The sequence below is a fragment of the Cottoperca gobio genome, chromosome 17 (assembly GCF_900634415.1).
Source record: "Cottoperca gobio chromosome 17, fCotGob3.1, whole genome shotgun sequence".
Classification (NCBI taxonomy): Eukaryota; Metazoa; Chordata; class Actinopteri; order Perciformes; family Bovichtidae; genus Cottoperca; species Cottoperca gobio.
In genome coordinates, this window is record NC_041371.1 from 22596414 (window position 1) to 22615160 (window position 18747).

General features: G+C 38.7%; 1 protein-coding gene across 1 annotated transcript; it reads left to right on the plus strand.

Annotated features, from left to right (window-relative positions):
- The first annotated feature begins 12747 nt into the window (after window positions 1–12747).
- mrpl37 (mitochondrial ribosomal protein L37) lies at window positions 12748–17241 on the plus strand. The gene is made up of 8 exons (XM_029452793.1): window positions 12748–13307; window positions 13696–13879; window positions 14446–14561; window positions 14938–15126; window positions 15248–15402; window positions 15656–15787; window positions 16521–16595; window positions 16881–17241. The coding sequence occupies exons 1-8, from the start codon at window positions 12923–12925 to the stop codon at window positions 16956–16958; spliced, it is 1314 nt and encodes a 437-aa protein (XP_029308653.1). The 5' UTR covers window positions 12748–12922; the 3' UTR covers window positions 16959–17241.
- The last annotated feature ends 1506 nt before the right edge of the window (window positions 17242–18747 follow it).

Below are 18747 nucleotides of genomic sequence, written 5' to 3' on the forward strand. Positions count from 1 at the left end.
CAATCTTGAATCTGTTCATTGCGAGCTCTTCTGAGCAGGCAGTACAACGTTCTGAATTACATTTGAAGGGAAATACAGTTTATATCTAGCTGTACCTACATGGCCTTCTCTCACCACCCACACTCCAATGATTAACTTAGCTTTCTTAATGGTCTCTAAACAATGGTTTAGATATCTGTGAATACTTAAAAGCCAACCTAATAGACCTGTAAAACACAGCTTTGTTCAAGATCGTCGCATCTGTCACCATTTCAAAATTGGCAACATAAAGCTGTTAAGGTGATGAGCTGTTTGAGCAAAAGAGCCAGAGTTTGCTAATGGAGCTAATGTTAGCTGATACGACTGCAGCAGATTTCAACATTAAGGGAGCAGCAACTGTTCAATCTGCTAAATATACGCCTGCAATCGCTACCCGACGTTAGCTGGTAACCTATTTTGGAAAATATAATAATATGGTGTTACGGCACGTCAAACTATTAATCGAGCTAGGTAACGCAGGAAGTTATCTTTAGGCCACAGTAGTTTATGTGTGAGTGTTTGGCCTCGGTGTAGCTTGTCAACGTTAGCGTCATTGAAACAAATTTGAAATAGCAAAGTAGAGTGAATGCAGTAGCAAATGAAGCGAAGTAATGTCAAATAATACACAGACGACAGTAGTAACACGCAGCGGTGAGTATGGTAGCTTGTGAACTATATCAACAACTCGCTACCCAGCTAACTTTAGCGTTTACTCGCCTCTGTGGTCGTAACAAGACGTAGCCTGGTAGAAGCTAACATGTTAGCCAGCCAGCTAACTAGCCAATGTTGGCTAACGCTGAATTTCAGCCCATACATACAGTCATTCATAAACATAGCTAGCTAATTTAACAAACAAATGTGTGCAAAGTTAAAAAAATATGTTACGTACCCAAACAGATTTTCTTTCTGTCGCTATTTTTCTAGCTTGGAATAAATGCTCTTATTTTCTTCGTCTCGTTTTCCTGCTCATCTCTTTTTCTGTGGATGTTTGGCTAACCAGCTGAAAAGCCTCGCCAATGACCATAACTCAATTTGCGTAGATGAAGCAAAGTACGGCGCAGTAAACGGAAGAGGCAAGCGTAAACTGCTTTCAAGAATACTGACGGAAAATCTGTGTCCGCGAATGTGTGTGTCTGTGTGAGTGTAGCCTACGTGAGAGCTGGTCATGCACACTTTGATTTGTGGAGAGAAGTTGTTTTGCTTTCACCAGCACTTGATGAAATAACAGTAAGTGTGTGTGTATGCTTTTCATACTTTGTGTGTTTCTAAATATATGTATCGAATCTAGACATTATGTTGTATCGGCTATGTACACAAGCACATTTTTATTTGAAATAAAATCTTAATATGTAATATTTGGTTCTACAGTTAATAAAGTCTGTTAGCCAGAAAAATTAAGCATATTGAAATTCTCCCTTCTGGTGCTCTGTCAGGCCTGCAGCATTCAGTCCTTGCTCTTTTGGAGGGTTGTTTGCCTTCAGTTTGGTCTTCAGTAAGTAATCACATGCTCATTTGGTGTGGTTTGAGGTAAAGACTTGGCAACTGTTCCAGGGCCCTAGACCAGACCCCCAAGTGCCCTAAAATCCCTAGTTCACAGTATGTCAACTGTTTGTAGTTTGATTAACTGCATATTTTTTAGGAATTTGCACCACCAAAATACAATATCAAAAATATATCGTGTGGCCCTGTTGTATAGAGGGGGCAAAATCTTTAGTTTTAAGACTTTAGTTTATTTTTGTGCTCGCATTGTGCATATTATTAAATAAAGTAATGTTTAATCAATTTGCTGTTTGGCACACAAAAAATAGGGTTCCAGTAAAAAAAAAAAGATTGCCTTATTTGCCCCTAAAAGGTTAATCCGAACATATTGTGAACACACTGTAACAGTTTTTAAACTTAATGTTAACACTTTATCTTCATGGTTAAATCTTTCATTTAAAATGTGCTGTCATACAGAGAAAAATAAACAGACTGTCAGAAGCCAAATTTGCTACATTAACATACATAGTTTGGCTAGGTGGTGCCATATAGCTTATTTGACTTATTTTGAACTCATCATTCGCTACTTTAAAATGATTGATTTAAATCTTGGACTGAAACTCTCATGAGATAAGCTAAAATAACCATAGGAATATCATAGGAGGGGTATGAGGCTGGATTTAGCGTGGACATGGACTTTTAAAACATCTTTAAGTACAATGCAGCTATTATAAACTATATGACATACATTATTATTACCTCGTTAGACCTAACCCTGTTACAAAGTCTCAATTGTCCTTTTGATTGAATAGATAAAAAGAAAAGACTTCCTGTTATTGTGCTAATATCGGTGTTAACGTTCTTTATATTGTGCTTTCTACTATCTGTTTTTCAACAATGCACCACATGTGGGGATTTTTTTACCTTTTACTTACCATATGTGGAGGTTGATACCAGGGATGTTGTGGAAACCTTTTCTGCTCTGGTTATCACAGCCTGCATCGGATCAAAAGTTCAGAGATGTACATCCTGTCTGAGATTTAGGTCAGCAGCTTCTGTGAAGGTCTGTCAGTACCTACTATGTACATGTCAGTGTGAAATAAACCTGACGGTGAATCCACAGCTGTCAGACAGTGACAGACACACAGAAAGGATGAGAAAAGAATCCCACATGCTGTTTCTGGTGATGAGTTTGCTGTACTGGAGTCAAAGTGAAGGTGAGCTTTTTAATCATTGTAAATAAAATCTACAGCAAAAGCCTATACAAGCCATTGTCTCTTATTAGTTGTTTCTATGTAGTGGTGGTCACCTTATTATTTGCTGTGAATGTATTCAAATAAAATAAAGTCACTGATCATTTATTCATGTAAAAAGCTGATTTATAAAAATACTACATGTGTGTGGGAGAACTCACTATATTTCAGAATGTTCCTTCCTTCAATTCAGCAAATGAAATGTCTTCATGTATGACTTTCATCTTAAATAGACTGATTATATTTGAGATATGTTTGCACATTAATAACTAAGTGTGTATTGTACCCATAATATATTTTTGAAAAGGTGTGGTCTACATATGAATACATTATCTCCATGAAACTGTATATGTATTTATGTTTTTTTTTACAGGAGATGTAGTTATGGTTTAATGGGACATTTGAAGAGAACAGAGCCATTATTAAAGTTATTAGTAACACCGGCTTTTTCTACTGCGACAAATGAAAATGTATCCTGTGAAAAAGGTCTATACTTGAACCTCCATAACATTTATGTCATTATTAAAAGTCTCGATTTTTAGAGTTGTGATAATTACAGTTTCTGAAATCTTGTAAAAAAATCAATCTAAAATCTACTTTTTAAAAATTCAATTACCTTACTACCTACATTGAAGTAACTAACAGTACTTTACCAAAATATATCAAACTGTTATTTTCCTACCCTAAAAACCATGAGACATACTCCGATTAATGTATGTATTCACATGCTAACGTGTCATGTATACGCATACTCAGTGTGCACACTGGAATCACTCAAACCTACTAACCTGTCAGTTCCAATCACTTTAAATGACACCACAGTAAACATTCTAAATTGCTCTAAAACTCAAGCGAAGTGTTGTGTGGCTTGCATTTTGTAATTAGGGCATTTTCTCTGTTATGTCTGCCTTCTTTCACTTCTGTAGGTGCTTGCAGTAGAACTACTGTGAGTATTTCCGGAGATGATCGGGTGCTTTCAGCTGGAGAGGGCTTCAATCTGAGCTGTGAGTTCACATGTCTGAGAGCCCAATATGTGGCACAGCTGTGGAGGAACAGCCCGCAAGAGGTAGATTCAAATCTGTTGAAAGATATTCCGACATTTATAATTTCTTACGGCGTGAATTAAGCTCTTTTATGTACACTGTAACTGTGTACTCATGATTATGCAACAACGTTTTAAATGTTGCAACAAGTAAAGCTCTCTTGGATATATGGATGATGATGATGGTGGTGGTGGTGGTGGTGGTGGTGGTGGTGGTGGTTTTGGTTGGTTGCATTGTTAATTTCCTTTACAGTTATTTAGCTGACACTTTTATCTAAAGTAACTTACAATATGCGCAATCAACCAGGGCTGTCCTCTCTTGATCGACTAATCGGTCATTTTGGTCTTAGTCGACTAGGATTTCTTTACTTTATTATTCATTTATGTTTTTTTCATGCTGAATTACTTTCTTTGTGAAGAAACTCTGATCCATTCCATTGTATGTGTGTTAACTCCCTTTGAAAGAGAGAGCAGCCGAAATTTTGTTTCTTCTGACTGAAGTGTTTTAGTTTCACCCTGCCGCAGTGATGTGTGCTCTAAGGTGTGTCAGTACACAATAGCATGTTAGGTGTGGTTCTAGGTACAGCCATGCACTCTTCACTCAACCAGCGAGGGCACTGATACTACTTTTCAGCCTGGAGTTAAGTCACTGCCAATACTGGTGCCAAAGAGCATTGTCACAGTAATATGTGTTTGTGTCTCCCAGGAGAGTGTGTCTCTTGTCAATATTACCACCATCCTCCTCAATGTGACCCCGGTCATGAGTATCAGCTCTGCTACAGAGGCCGACACTGGTTATTACTCCTGCATGACCCAGCCGCCCAACACAATCAGCCTCGCCATCTTAATTCAGATAGCAGGTAAGATGCCGATGAATGCTAACAGCACAGTCTTTATCAATTACCTTTTTTGGGTAAATGGTGATTGTAAGGAGTTGATCATAATTTTATAATTTACTCATATAATGCCATTTAAAGGAATACTTCACCCCCAAAATTATCACTGTGTATACATTTCCCATCCTGTGTAACCTTGAATTCATGAAGAGAACTTAGTTTTTTTAGCATGCCTCATTGGTGAAATTAGAATCCCAAAAAAATGAGAAAAGTCTTGATTTATTGAAGTAAATGGTCCCGTGGTTAACAACAGCAAAACTATATCAAAACATCTGTTTACAAACTCTCACAGAACTCGTGCAGTAAGTCTCATTTATGCAGCCGTTTGCTCAATACTTCACAAACATAAAAAAAAACCTCACCATGTAAAAAAAAACTTCTGTACTCTAGCAAGCGTGAGGTGAGACAGTACAAGGCGCTCGAACTTCATAACCACAGGGTTCAGGATGTCTGTAGTCAGAATGAGTTTAAAACATTTCTTAAGTTAAATTTACAAATGATTGCTTCTTTACATATTTAAGACAATTTATTCATATGAATATTTTATAATACTCAATCATTTATTAATAAAAGACACTCTGTGGCACTATAATGATTGATTAACTGTCCCCTCTCCAGATAACCTGACAACATCCACCCTGACCACCTCCAGCCCCCCGCGGTGGGACAGCACCCAGCAGCACAGCAGTGCAGCAGGTGAGTCATGGTGGGAGTCATGGCTAACTTTGACCTTTGACCGGAGCAGTGTCAGCGCTGTGTAGAGAGCCAAACCAGATAGAAATTTTGCAAAAGTTTGATTGTTCAGAAAATAATTCAAATATGTGGATAAATGTTTTCTAAACTCTTGGATAAAAATGGCAGGTTACAGATGGGCCTAAAATTACTTTAAGGCCCTGTCACACATATCCGTATGACAGAAACGTATGCCGGCGCATACGAAAATTAGTCAGAGTCTAAATACGTCCAACTTTATAAGGTAAAGTATAAGTAGTATTCATTAAGAGCTCACTGTGTTACGCTGGTGTACGTTGATATAAGGTAAGGTATAAGTAGTATTCATTAAGAGCTCACTGTGTTACGCTGGTGTACGTTGATATAAGGTAAGGTATAAGTAGTATTCATTAAGAGCTCACTGTGTTACGCTGGTGTACGTTGATATAAGGTAAGGTATAAGTTGTATTCATTAAGAGCTCACTGTGTTACGCTGGTGTACGTTGATATAAGGTAAGGTATAAGTAGTATTCATTAAGAACTCACTGTGTTACGCTGGTGTACGTTGATATAAGGTAAGGTATAAGAAGTATTCATTAAGAGCTCACTGTGTTACGCTGGTGTACGTTGATATAAGGTAAGGTATAAGTAGTATTCATTAAGAGCTCACTGTGTTACGCTGGTGTACGTTGATATAAGGTAAGGTATAAGTAGTATACATTAAGAGCTCACTGTGTTACGCTGGTGTACGTTGATATAAGGTAAGGTATAAGTAGTATACGTTAAGAGCTCACTGGGTTACGCTGGTGTACGTTGATATAAGGTAAGGTATAAGTAGTATACGTTAAGAACTCACTGTGTTACGCTGGTGTACGTTGATATAAGGTATAAGTAGTATACGTTAAGAGCTCACTGTGTTACGCCGGTGTACGTTGATATAAGCTATAAGTAGTATACGTTAAGAGCTCACTGTGTTACGCTGGTGTACGTTGATATAAGGTAAGGTATAAGTAGTATTCATTAAGAGCTCACTGTGTTACGCTGGTGTACGTTGATATAAGGTAAGGTATAAGTAGTATACGTTAAGAGCTCACTGTGTTACGCTGGTGTACGTTGATATAAGGTAAGCTATAAGTAGTATACGTTAAGAGCTCACTGTGTTACGCTGGTGTACGTTGATATAAGGTAAGGTATAAGTAGTATTCATTAAGAGCTCACTGTGTTACGCTGGTGTACGTTGATATAAGGTAAGGTATAAGTAGTATACGTTAAGAGCTCACTGTGTTACGCTGGTGTACGTTGATATAAGGTATAAGTAGTATACGTTAAGAACTCACTGTGTTACGCTGGTGTACGTTGATATAAGGTAAGGTATAAGTAGTATTCATTAAGAGCTCACTGTGTTACGCTGGTGTACGTTGATATAAGGTAAGGTATAAGTAGTATACGTTAAGAGCTCACTGTGTTACGCTGGTGTACGTTGATATAAGGTAAGGTATAAGTAGTATTCATTAAGAGCTCACTGTGTTACGCTGGTGTACGTTGATATAAGGTATAAGTAGTATAAGTTAAGAGCTCACTGTGTTACGCTGGTGTACGTTGATATAAGGTAAGGTATAAGTAGTATACGTTAAGAGCTCACTGTGTTACGGTGGTGTGCGTTGATATAAGGTAAGGTATAAGTTGTATTCATTAAGAGCTCACTGTGTTACGCTGGTGTACGTTGATATAAGGTAAGGTATAAGTAGTATTCATTAAGAGCTCACTGTGTTACGCTGGTGTACGTTGATATAAGGTAAGGTATAAGTAGTATTCATTAAGAGCTCACTGTGTTACGCTGGTGTACGTTGATATAAGGTAAGATATAAGTAGTATTCATTAAGAACTCACTGTGTTACGCTGGTGTACGTTGATATAAGGTAAGGTATAAGTAGTATTCATTAAGAGCTCACTGTGTTACGCTGGTGTACGTAGATATAAGGTAAGGTATAAGTAGTATTCATGAAGAGCTCACTGTGTTACGCTGGTGTACGTTGATATAAGGTAAGATATAAGTAGTATTCATTAAGAGCTCACTGTGTTACGCTGGTGTACGTTGATATAAGGTAAGGTATAAGTAGTATTCATTAAGAACTCACTGTGTTACGCTGGTGTACGTTGATATAAGGTAAGGTATAAGTAGTATTCATTAAGAGCTCACTGTGTTACGCTGGTGTACGTTGATATAAGGTAAGGTATAAGTAGTATTCATGAAGAGCTCACTGTGTTACGCTGGTGTACGTTGATATAAGGTAAGGTATAAGTAGTATTCATTAAGAGCTCACTGTGTTACGCTGGTGTACGTTGATATAAGGTAAGATATAAGTAGTATTCATTAAGAACTCACTGTGTTACGCTGGTGTACGTTGATATAAGGTAAGGTATAAGTAGTATTCATTAAGAGCTCACTGTGTTACGCTGGTGTACGTAGATATAAGGTAAGGTATAAGTAGTATTCATGAAGAGCTCACTGTGTTACGCTGGTGTACGTTGATATAAGGTAAGATATAAGTAGTATTCATTAAGAGCTCACTGTGTTACGCTGGTGTACGTTGATATAAGGTAAGGTATAAGTAGTATTCATTAAGAACTCACTGTGTTACGCTGGTGTACGTTGATATAAGGTAAGGTATAAGAAGTATTCATTAAGAGCTCACTGTGTTACGCTGGTGTACGTTGATATAAGGTAAAGTATAAGTAGTATTCATTAAGAGCTCACTGTGTTACGCTGGTGTACGTTGATATAAGGTAAGGTATAAGTAGTATTCATTAAGAGCTCACTGTGTTACGCTGGTGTACGTTGATATAAGGTAAGGTATAAGTAGTATTCATGAAGAGCTCACTGTGTTACGCTGGTGTACGTTGATATAAGGTAAGGTATAAGTAGTATTCATTAAGAGCTCACTGTGTTACGCTGGTGTACGTTGATATAAGGTAAGGTATAAGTAGTATTCATGAAGAGCTCACTGTGTTACGCTGGTGTACGTTGATATAAGGTAAGGTATAAGTAGTATTCATTAAGAGCTCACTGTGTTACGCTGGTGTACGTTGTTGAACGCTGATGTTTTGAGCATGTTCAAAATTACCGGACGTACCCGATGTGTGCTTCATAAAATATGCCGACGTTACGTTACGTTAGACGTACGTGAATACGGAATACGTACGTGAATATTTACCTACGTAAATACCTACGTGAATACCTACGTGACTACGTTAGAGGAACGTTAGATCAAGGCTACGTCGGCTGACGGTGAATCCTACAGCCAATTTATTGATAACGAGTGGATTACCTATTCCTACCCTATGTTAAGATGATGCCTGACGACGGAGTAACTTATTAAACGTGTTTCTACAGTACAGCTAGCGTTCAGCATGTTAGCCGTTCTCCAGCATCAGCATGACGTGAACCAGATGGCACTTTTCCAGCTCCCTTGGCCAGATGCTCTGATACGTTTTAAATAAGTAAGTGATACGCTATCAATAGGTTTCACATACGTATAATAATTCATAATGTATTCGTTATGTATACGTCAGCTACAACACCGCTGTGGAAAAGTTGGACGTATTTGGACTCTGACACATTTTCAGCTAATTTTGTATGCGCCGGCATATGTTTCTGTCATACAGATATGTGTGACAGGGCTTTTACACAGAAAGATCCTGAGAGGGCTTCTGTAACAGTGGCATGTTTACATCTGGAGGGGGAATGCCAGTAGACAGAGAGCAGTTAATAAGGGCTCAAATATCTGCAACAACTTTCTGAAATACTGCTTAAAAACCTAAAATGCAGTCTGAAGGGCAGTTGGATGATTTTGTAATTGCAACAGTGTGATTCTGATGACAGCCGGGTTGGAGTCAGCATCAAGCTCTTTGATTTCTGTATTAATGTGCTGCAGAATCTGATGTCAGAATTTATGGTTTTAAAGAGGATTCTGGGATTATGACCCTGTTTAACGGTTAGTTGTGTAAAAATAGTAATTCATCTTTGATCACAAATATTAAGGCACTACTTAAAATCTTACTCACATTTTCCTTTTTACTACAAAGAGTACTGTGCTTTACTGTCCTGTCTTTGACTGACACTAGTAACACTGCAGACATGCCCAGGAGGTCCCGAGTAGAGCCTGCAGTCTTCCTAACAGGTTGTATACAGCCCAACATCCTCCAGCAATACGGCAGGGCAGCCTTCGTGTAGCCTGAGAGGCGAAACCCAAAAGTGTACACAAAGCATTACTCGTTCCTCATCATTCAATTTATTGATGCAGGGTAAAACCTGAATGTGAACAAAGATGAGTGAACCAACATTTTTATTTTTAACTCAGATGTTCTCTCATCAAGATGATTACACTAGACAGTCACATGACAATGTTCAAAGGGGTTTGAAAGAGTCTCTGCAAGAAAATGGTGTTTCCTTCCTGCTGTGATATTGTGGTCAAACCAGTGCTGCATTTTCCTCACATTGTCTTTTCATTGTAGCTTTAAACTAAATCAGGAAATGTGAAGTAATGTTGTGTGTCTGTTATATATGCAGACATCAATTTAAAATGAATGCAACATTTTTACTGGCATTGTTTTGGGGCACCATCCACATACTGAGAGTATGACTTTATGTTGGGTGACATTAATCATTACATTACAGGTCTTATCCAGAGCGACTTACATTGAACTAAGTGCAGGGACAGTCTCCCTGGAACAACTCAGGGTTAAGTACCTTGCTCAGGTAGGCACCCTGGTATTGAACTCCCGACCTTCTAATGTTTTGTTTGGAAGGCGTACCTCTAGACCACCACCACCTAACCCTAACTGTCATTCTCACTTCATGTGGCTTCTGATTTCACTTTTAGTCTTTCACTTTGTCTTTTTTATTACTAGTCACTCAACACTCTGTGTATGTTGCAGCTTGACTTCCGTGAGATTTTATGTAACTAAAAACCAATCTGCATCCATCTGTGTCCATGCAGGTCTGCAGGGTCAGCTATGGTTTTGGATTCTGCAGGGAAAAACTGCCATTCTCCTCCTCCTCAGTTTGGCCTCCCTGGCTGTAAAATACAAGAGGGGATGAGAAGAGAAGGATTGAGATCTCTCTCCCCACAACAATGCTTTGTTTTTACTCCTTACATGGTTTGGTTTATTTTTGTTATAAATAAAATTGGTGGTAATATGAGAATGTTGACCACAAAAACTACAATTGTTCATAATTTATTTGTATGTTTGCCGTAATGGTGTGTGATCATACTATGTAACAAAATCTAAATTCCAATGCAGATGCATCAAACAGTGCTTCCTCAAAGTAGATCCATCGCTGCTCCCACCCTCTGGAACTCACCACCTCAAACCATCAGAGACTTAAAACATCACTGCAGACTCACCTGTTCAACACTGCCTTCAACCACTGACCATCTCTTCTCCCTATCCTTCCTTTGTGTTCCTTTATTTATTTATTTATTTTTGTTCTAGTTACTCTGTCAAGCGTCTTTGAGTTTCTAGGAAAGCGCTATAAAGTAAAATGTATTATTATTATTATTATTATTATTATTATTATTATTATTATTATTATAGGTGTAAATGCAAAATAATGATAATACTGTACATATAATATGCGGAACTGCAACATAATATACATTACAGCAATTACACATAGTAATTGTTTTTAAGGCATATTTTAGTAGTTTCTATGGACAACCACCAAATTGTTATGGCCTTTGCGAATAACTATAACTAAAAATAATTAAAACAATCTAATTTCTATCAAATAAAAGGACTTTGCACTTCCAGACAGTGAGACAAGGCTTTTAGGTCATCATGGAGGAAGATAACTGTTAGCGAACTAAAATGAAAGCGTTAATCAAAAAATGAGATTACAAAAAACAAGATAATCATATCTACATTTCTTAAGGGGGGGGGGGTAATACTGCTGGAAAAGGCCCTCAATACAAGTTATATTGTATGTACTGTAAAATACAATACAAAATGGTAAAAAACTAATCAATTGCAGCACCAGTCGGGAGCGCTGTCGTAACTTCTCCTTTCCTAGCGCTGCTTTACTGCCTAAAGGTCACTGAAGAAGTCAGATGATCTAACATGGAAAATGGTGTTAACGTTTTTGAAAATTATAATTATCATGAGGTTCAAACTTCTCTTCATTCAAAACTATTTATGTAACAATGATTTGTTTTACTTGATTACAGTATTTTAGGCTATGACTTAGCCTCAAAAACAGACAGTGTTGTGGAGCAGCAAAACCATCCCCGTTTCAGCCCTGCAAGTCCTGGCAGCAGAGATGCCACTAAATATTAGAAGGAAGCAACCGACTACTGGTCCAACCTCGCTTATGCTCAGCAAATCAGAGAAAGTAGATTTAACAGCTTTTTCAGTTCATCTATAAAAAACATTACTCCTGGAATGTACTTGTACAAAGATGGCTCAAAAGATCAAGAACATCAGACAACTGGGGCTGCTTTTGCAGTGGAAGGAAAGTTGCTAGAATAAAGCTTTATCTCAAATTTTCTGGGACTTTATTCAGTGGAGTTGCCGGCAGTATTATTGGGTCTGCTTAGAGGAACATCAAACAGGAAACGCTTTTATCTCCACAAAAGTGTACATTTGTAAAATGCAGTTCATAATGCATACTCTTCTATGACTCGGCTGTGAGTAGGATGAGTCTTTCCCTTCAGATATGCAGTAAATTAAAATCACTTACTGTGCAGCCATCAAGATATTTTATTTAAATGTATATCGCGTTGATAAATTATCGGGCAATCATGGGAAATATATATTATTATGTATTATTTCGATACTGAGATTATAGCCAACAAATTATCATCTGTCAGGTTCATTGAGGCAAAATGCTCTATAACATGTTTGTGAAGTTTTTGATGTGCTTTGTTTTTTTCTGTCAAAAAAAGTGATGTCAGCTAGATCTGGTTAGGTCAGAGCTATGAAATATTAAATCATACTTTTTTGCTCACTAAATCTCAGCCTTTCTTACCCTCAAAGTGCATGAACTGCAGGTTATGAACTTCCTTTTTAAAATACAAAAATGTGAAATTATCAGTTAGTCATGAGAAGCAGATAATTATAGGCTATCAGCATTGACTGAAAATAATCCATATCGTGCATTTGTAAATGTACTCAAAGTATTACAAATACATTGCAGACTCATTCATCAAGGTCTGTCAATTCTGTTTATGTGGGTTCCTGGAATTCAGTGTACAAAAATAATGAACCTGTCAAACAGTGCAAACAGACGTATTTTCTTTTTCTTTTTTATCAGAGAAATTAATGGATGATCCACACTCCGAAACAGAAGGTGGCGGTAATGCACCTAATACGCTTGTTGCCAACCGCCGTTAAACCCAAAATAGTAGAAGAAGAAGATTCAACATGGCGGCGCCCAACAGCAGCATTTATTGATAGGCAATGACTTATGTCAGAATAACAGCTTAAACCTTGAAAACTCCATAAGAAGTAAACTAGGTGCTAATATGTTTCCAGAAACGGCTCAGTGTTTAAAAACGGCGGCTCCATTGTTTTCTCAAACCGTTTTCTTGAAGGATTTGAGACGGTTGTGCACACATGGAGGAGCCAGCCACCTTCAGGCTCGGAGACACTTCGGTGTCAGCCGCTGTCTGACAACCAAGAATCGCCCTGTGTACAAAATCAGGGAGAAAGTGGAGATCCCCGGGCTGGAGAAAGTCACCTACGGGGAAAGGATGCACTATGTGCCGGGGCTGGCTAGGCCCATTTACCCACAGTGGGAGAGGGACTACAAGGACCCGAGATATTACAGGTCTCCTTCGGCTCACGAGATGCCGCTCTTCAAAGAGAAACCGTGCTATGTGTTCAACCAGTGGACCAGCGCACTGGAAGGTACAATGTCACAATTTATTACACTTGAAGCACATTGTTGTTGCGTAAAAACAAGCAAGTATTCATTGCCAGTATCATACATACATGCATGCATGCATACATACATACATACATACATACATACATACATACATACATACATACATACATACATACATACATACATACATACATACATACATACATACATACTAGTAAATGTGAAGAACTTGACAGCATGTAACCCAAATCATGAAAAGAAACATCAATGTGTCTGTTTCACCCACAGTGACAAGAAATAATAACAACTTTTGAAATTGCATTTTTGATTAAATGTGCTTTGTAAATAGTTTAAATAATTATTTTTAAACCACATGTCTCTTCAAATGTTCACCTCTCTCTGTCTCAGGAGTGTGTCAGGCTCTGTGGTTGACCAAAACCAAATTGATCTCTGGTCTGCCGCCTCAGCTCCTCTCATTGGCAGAGAGTCCTGCCAATCAGATACCAGATCAGGATGAACGTGTGCAGAATGCCATCAAACATGCCCGCTTCTGGGACACGACAAAGGAACGACCAGGCAAAGAGAAATACAGGTAGTGTGTCACAACAACGACCTACATTTAGCATGTATTGTGTGGTCAAGTCATAGCTTAACAACTATTAAAGTACATTTCTGATGTATTGACACTGAATATACGTAATTTTTGTTTTCTTTTTCTTTTTTAAATCATTACAATGTATTGCAACAACAATGATAAGTTGTATGACAAATGTTCAAAATATCTACAGCCAATGAATAATCTTCGTATAGAAACAACAATCACCACCATGGCTCATGTCAGCACAAAGCCACTTTGCCACTTGTTATGTTTAGACAGCCTTAGTTAGTTGTGCAGGGTCACCTGAAGTCATATATGAAGCCTTTTGTATTTTCTAACTTTGGTAAGTGAGCCATTGTGATCACCTTTGTTAATGATGATGACTTTGGAGTTAGATTCCAAGGTCTAAATATCGCACCCTATGGCAGCTGGGTTTCTCAAAAGTACAGTTGTGTTGACTCACTAAATAGTTGGTTGAAAATCGGCAGCGGATGGCAGCAAAAGTACTTTTACAATCCTTGTTTTTTTTAATAAATCCCTCTCCTCTCTCCCTCTCCCAGCAACACTTTGCTCTACAACCTGCTCCATCTGTGTGCAACTCTCCAGACCAGCATCCCAGCGATTGGAAGGAGGATCCTTGCTGAGAAATACTCACTGGCATCCATGTGGAGAAGAGGTAACACACCCTCTACTTACAGGTACCCTGTGGAGTTTTTGATTGTTCTTTGGAACAATATTTTTACACACTTGCTCCCCAATTTGTTTATATCATCGGCATGCTAGCGGTCATGCAGGTGGCACAATGCACATTCCTGTGGATTTCATGCCATTCCTCTGATCAATAGTTGGCAACAATGTGCCAACAAAGGCAAAGAACAAGAAGTCTGCTAGATAGTATGTAAACAATGCAAGATTTAAAACATGTTAGAAGCGACGGAAGATGTTTTTGACAAACTAAACCAAAGACATAACCTCCTTGACAGAGGTAATAAATCTGAACGCTGATTGCATTCTAACGGACTTCCTTTTCCATTCCCCTTTTTGAATACCAGGTGAGGACCTGTTCCAGATTAGGGGTCAGAATGGTTTATTGCATAACTGCATGGATCCTCTCCCAGAGGTCTCTGGGAAACAGGAAGTGGCTGACACGGTAGATCATGTCCTGGGAACCTTCTATCCTGTTTCCCCCACCATCAACCTGCAGAAAGTACACACGTACAAGGAGGAGGTGAACTGTTCAGGTGAGAAGACACCCAGTCCTCTCTCATGTCACAGCAGAGTAGTGTGCTGAGTTTAGCACAAAGAGTGTCACTTTGTCCAGTGTTTAGGCCTAATGAAATAACATCTCTGTTATCATATCAGGTTTCAGGGATGACTACCCTTACCCCCATGCCCACACACTTTACTTTCTGGAGGGAGCTGATGCTAACTGTAAGCTCCGGCCAGAACAGTTCAGAGCCAAGATGTTCATGTTCACCTTTGGAAACGCTCTGGTCCGTGCACACAAACTGTATGGGGTAAGGAAATACACTTTATTACTTTTACCAGGGTGTCATTACACACAGCCAATCGGTGGAGATTGTCACAGATGTCCCAATTGCCTGTGAAAATACTGTATTAACAGTTGCTGATGAATATTATCTCTTTCTTTCTACCTCTCACACTGTGTGTGTGTGTGTGTGTGTGTGTGTGTGTGTGTGTGTGTGTGTGTGTGTGTGTGTGTGTGTGTGTGTGTGTGTGTGTGTGTGTGTGTGTGTGTGTGTGTCTCAGACCCAGCCCCAGCGTGTATTAGATCGTCCTGTAACAGTACAGGCAGTGGGGACCAACGGTAGAATTTTCCAGTTTATGGTTTTCCAGCTCAACACCACGGATCTCTCAGGAGACGACGGCATCAAGAACCAGGTGCTTCATTTTTATAAAATCAATATCATTGTGATGTCCAAGTCGCCAGATGTGAGTGGCTTTGAAGAGGCATTTGTTACACTACTGCAGAATATACATCTATGCAATACTATTACTTCTGCATGGGTAGAACAAATACAAAACAGTACGGTACATCCAGCAGTAAATACCATGAAACTCATGTTTGGGTTAATGCCACAGCTGTAAAACTACAAAGGTGAGTCATAATTAGCTGCACGTGTGAACAAAACTGAAAATGTCAACGACATAAACAGCAATACTTTTTTTTTAGCAACTATAAGATGTCATTCTATTTTCAAAGGAATATGCCAAAATGTGTCTCTTGGGTATTAAATAGTTTCCCATGAAGGCTTGAACGCTCTGAGAAGTTTGTAGCTTGGAGTGCTTTGAGAAGTTTCTATGGAAGTTTTGATTTCTTTGCTTGTGACTTTGGATCACCATTGGAATTGATTGTAACTGCTGTGAATTCAAGATGACAACAGGTCACTACTGCTTAATGCTCATATTCAGGACTGAATAATATGCTGTAAATACATATGCAAAGAATCTTTTCATCAATATTTATTATTTAAGCAATGAAACAAAAATCTGTATCAGTTTTCCACATCAATCAGAATTTACTATCAAAGTGAAAAACCCTGATGTAAGAACAAGTTTGCTGCTTCTTCTTTGTTGTCTGCTGGCCTTTTGAAATGCTGTTTGCTACATGCAGATGTGGCTGGAGGAAGATGTCGAGCTCTATGATTTTGCAAAAGTCCGACCACTCATCAAGAAGAAGGAAGTGAAGGTATGATCATAATCAACTTCTGTCTGTCATGTTCTGTCATCAAGACTGTTGCTGCCTCATCAAATCAGAAACTTCACCATTATTTCAATCAGTGTGGTCCAGTGAGCGTCTGCCTTCATGACACAAGGAGAAAATAAATCAAATATCACAAGTCATTTAGCGGGTGATCTGTCACTATCGTGTGTGATTCTAGAACAAGCAGTGGATTCACTGAATATGTATGTATGTGACTGATAGGAAAGAGCAGCATAGTGAAGTTGATTGGTTCTGTGTGTCTCCCTGCAGGTACCAGCTGGTCTGGCAGGATACAAGCCTGAAACATTCAGCAAGTTCCTGTCCCTGTACCTGCACGGAGCTGTGTAGGTCCACATGCAGTTCCTCGTTTGTGTGTGTGTGTGTGTGTGTGTGTGTGTGTATGGACATGCTCTGAGCAATGAGTCACCAGTCAAGTGCATGTGTATGTGTGCGTCTTGGATCTAAACCAATATCTTACCACAAAAATCCTCCTTTAACTTTTAAACCATCAATTACCTGGTTCACAACATGTTATTGTCTCAAAACTCCTTTTACCACACTCACTCTATCCCTCTGTTTGTTCTCAACTGTGAGCGCTCACTCAATAAACAACTGTCATTCTGAATATGTACAAGGCCTCATATCCTTATTTGTTATTTATTTCAAGTTCTCACACATTTTGAAAAGGTTCTAGCTGCAGAGCTCCACGTTCGGGCCCACCTCCTCTGTCGGACCCTTTCCGCTTTTAAGCTCGGAAGTGACGTCTGAAATTGTCTACCCCAGACACCAGGACACAATAGCAAGGACCTTCGTTTAGGGTGTTGCAAATATGAGTGGCAAAATGCCTAGATGTGATTGAAATATAAGCATGTGTAAACATCACTAGAAAGGAGAAATACACTTCAAACCTCTACACAAAACAATAGAGCTGGACATTTTGACTTGTTATACAGTACCAGGAAAAGCACCGATGGACCTGTTGCATTACATTTCTGCAGTGAAATGACAGATGTAGTTAATGACATGAATAATGATTGCATTCCATTTATGTGGTCAAGATCCAGGCCCCAGGTATCGTGCACACTGTCTCATTGACATGGCTTACTGACAAACTTCAGTGAAACAGAGCCAACATTAATGTGCTTTTCCTGCTATGTCAGTAAGGGTCTGTAGTAAAATGAGCATTTTAAAAGAGTACTCCAACTTTTTAACATAGCACTTCTATAACATTGCCAGACTCAAAAAAGACGGTTAAAGTTATATTACGCACATTCTTATTCCTGGTCAAAACCTTGCTCCTACAATGCCCACAATGCAACTCAACCACCTAGAGGTCAGTCAGAGATGGGGGTGGGTTATGCTGGTAGCAGCTAATGTAGCCTCTAGCCTCAAGCAGCAGATCGTAGACTGTTTTAATTGTTTAACTTGTAGTCTTCAGACCCAACCCTTCAGGACATTTATTAGATACATTTTCAAAAATGCGTTATTACCTGACCTAGAAACACTTGATGTGTAAAATCAGTTCCTCTTTCACCTAACTGAAATGTGATTATTATTAATGTTAATAGTTCATGCTCGCTCACGGTAATGGCTTACTTCCACACTTAATGGAATTGAGCTTTTGTTAATGTTATTAGTTCCAGTGCTTTTCCTGCTTTTACAAACTATCTGCTATGAAACAGGTTTATTGAGTCTTTGACAGAACCCCCAGAAGGGCATACTTGTCTTATGATCAGTAGTTATAACATTTTACCTATGACGTGTCTTTGTCTATAACGTGCAGAATGTGTTCAACAACTGGCTCTTAAAAGTGGTCTTGGATCTGTTGTATGTAATTCTTATGTGCTATGTCAAAATATACTAATGGCATTTCATTTATAGAAAAATGAAATGCCATTGCTGCAGCATACCTTCATCTAGTAGTATCAATAAGGTTAAAATGCCCTTTCAAGTCACCCAAGATCTTTCTTCTATCTTTCTTTCTATGAACCACAAGAGTTCTCTAACTCTAGTTCTGTGTAGATCACTGTTACAGACATCTCGGCAGTCTGGTAAAGTTTCACACACTGTATTTGAAATAATGTCGCCTTAGTTAGTGAGGTTCTTATTTTGAAAGGCATTACCGGAACACCATTTG

Excerpts from the sequence above, each read along its gene's own strand:
- mrpl37 (XM_029452793.1), top strand. The coding sequence starts at position 12,923 with ATGTTTCCAGAAACGGCTCAGTGTTTAAAAACGGCGGCTCCATTGTTT. Across the intron at positions 14,562-14,937 it reads GGCATCCATGTGGAGAAGAG|GTGAGGACCTGTTCCAGATT; the intron begins GTAACACACCCT and ends TTTGAATACCAG. Across the intron at positions 16,596-16,880 it reads TCAAGAAGAAGGAAGTGAAG|GTACCAGCTGGTCTGGCAGG; the intron begins GTATGATCATAA and ends GTCTCCCTGCAG.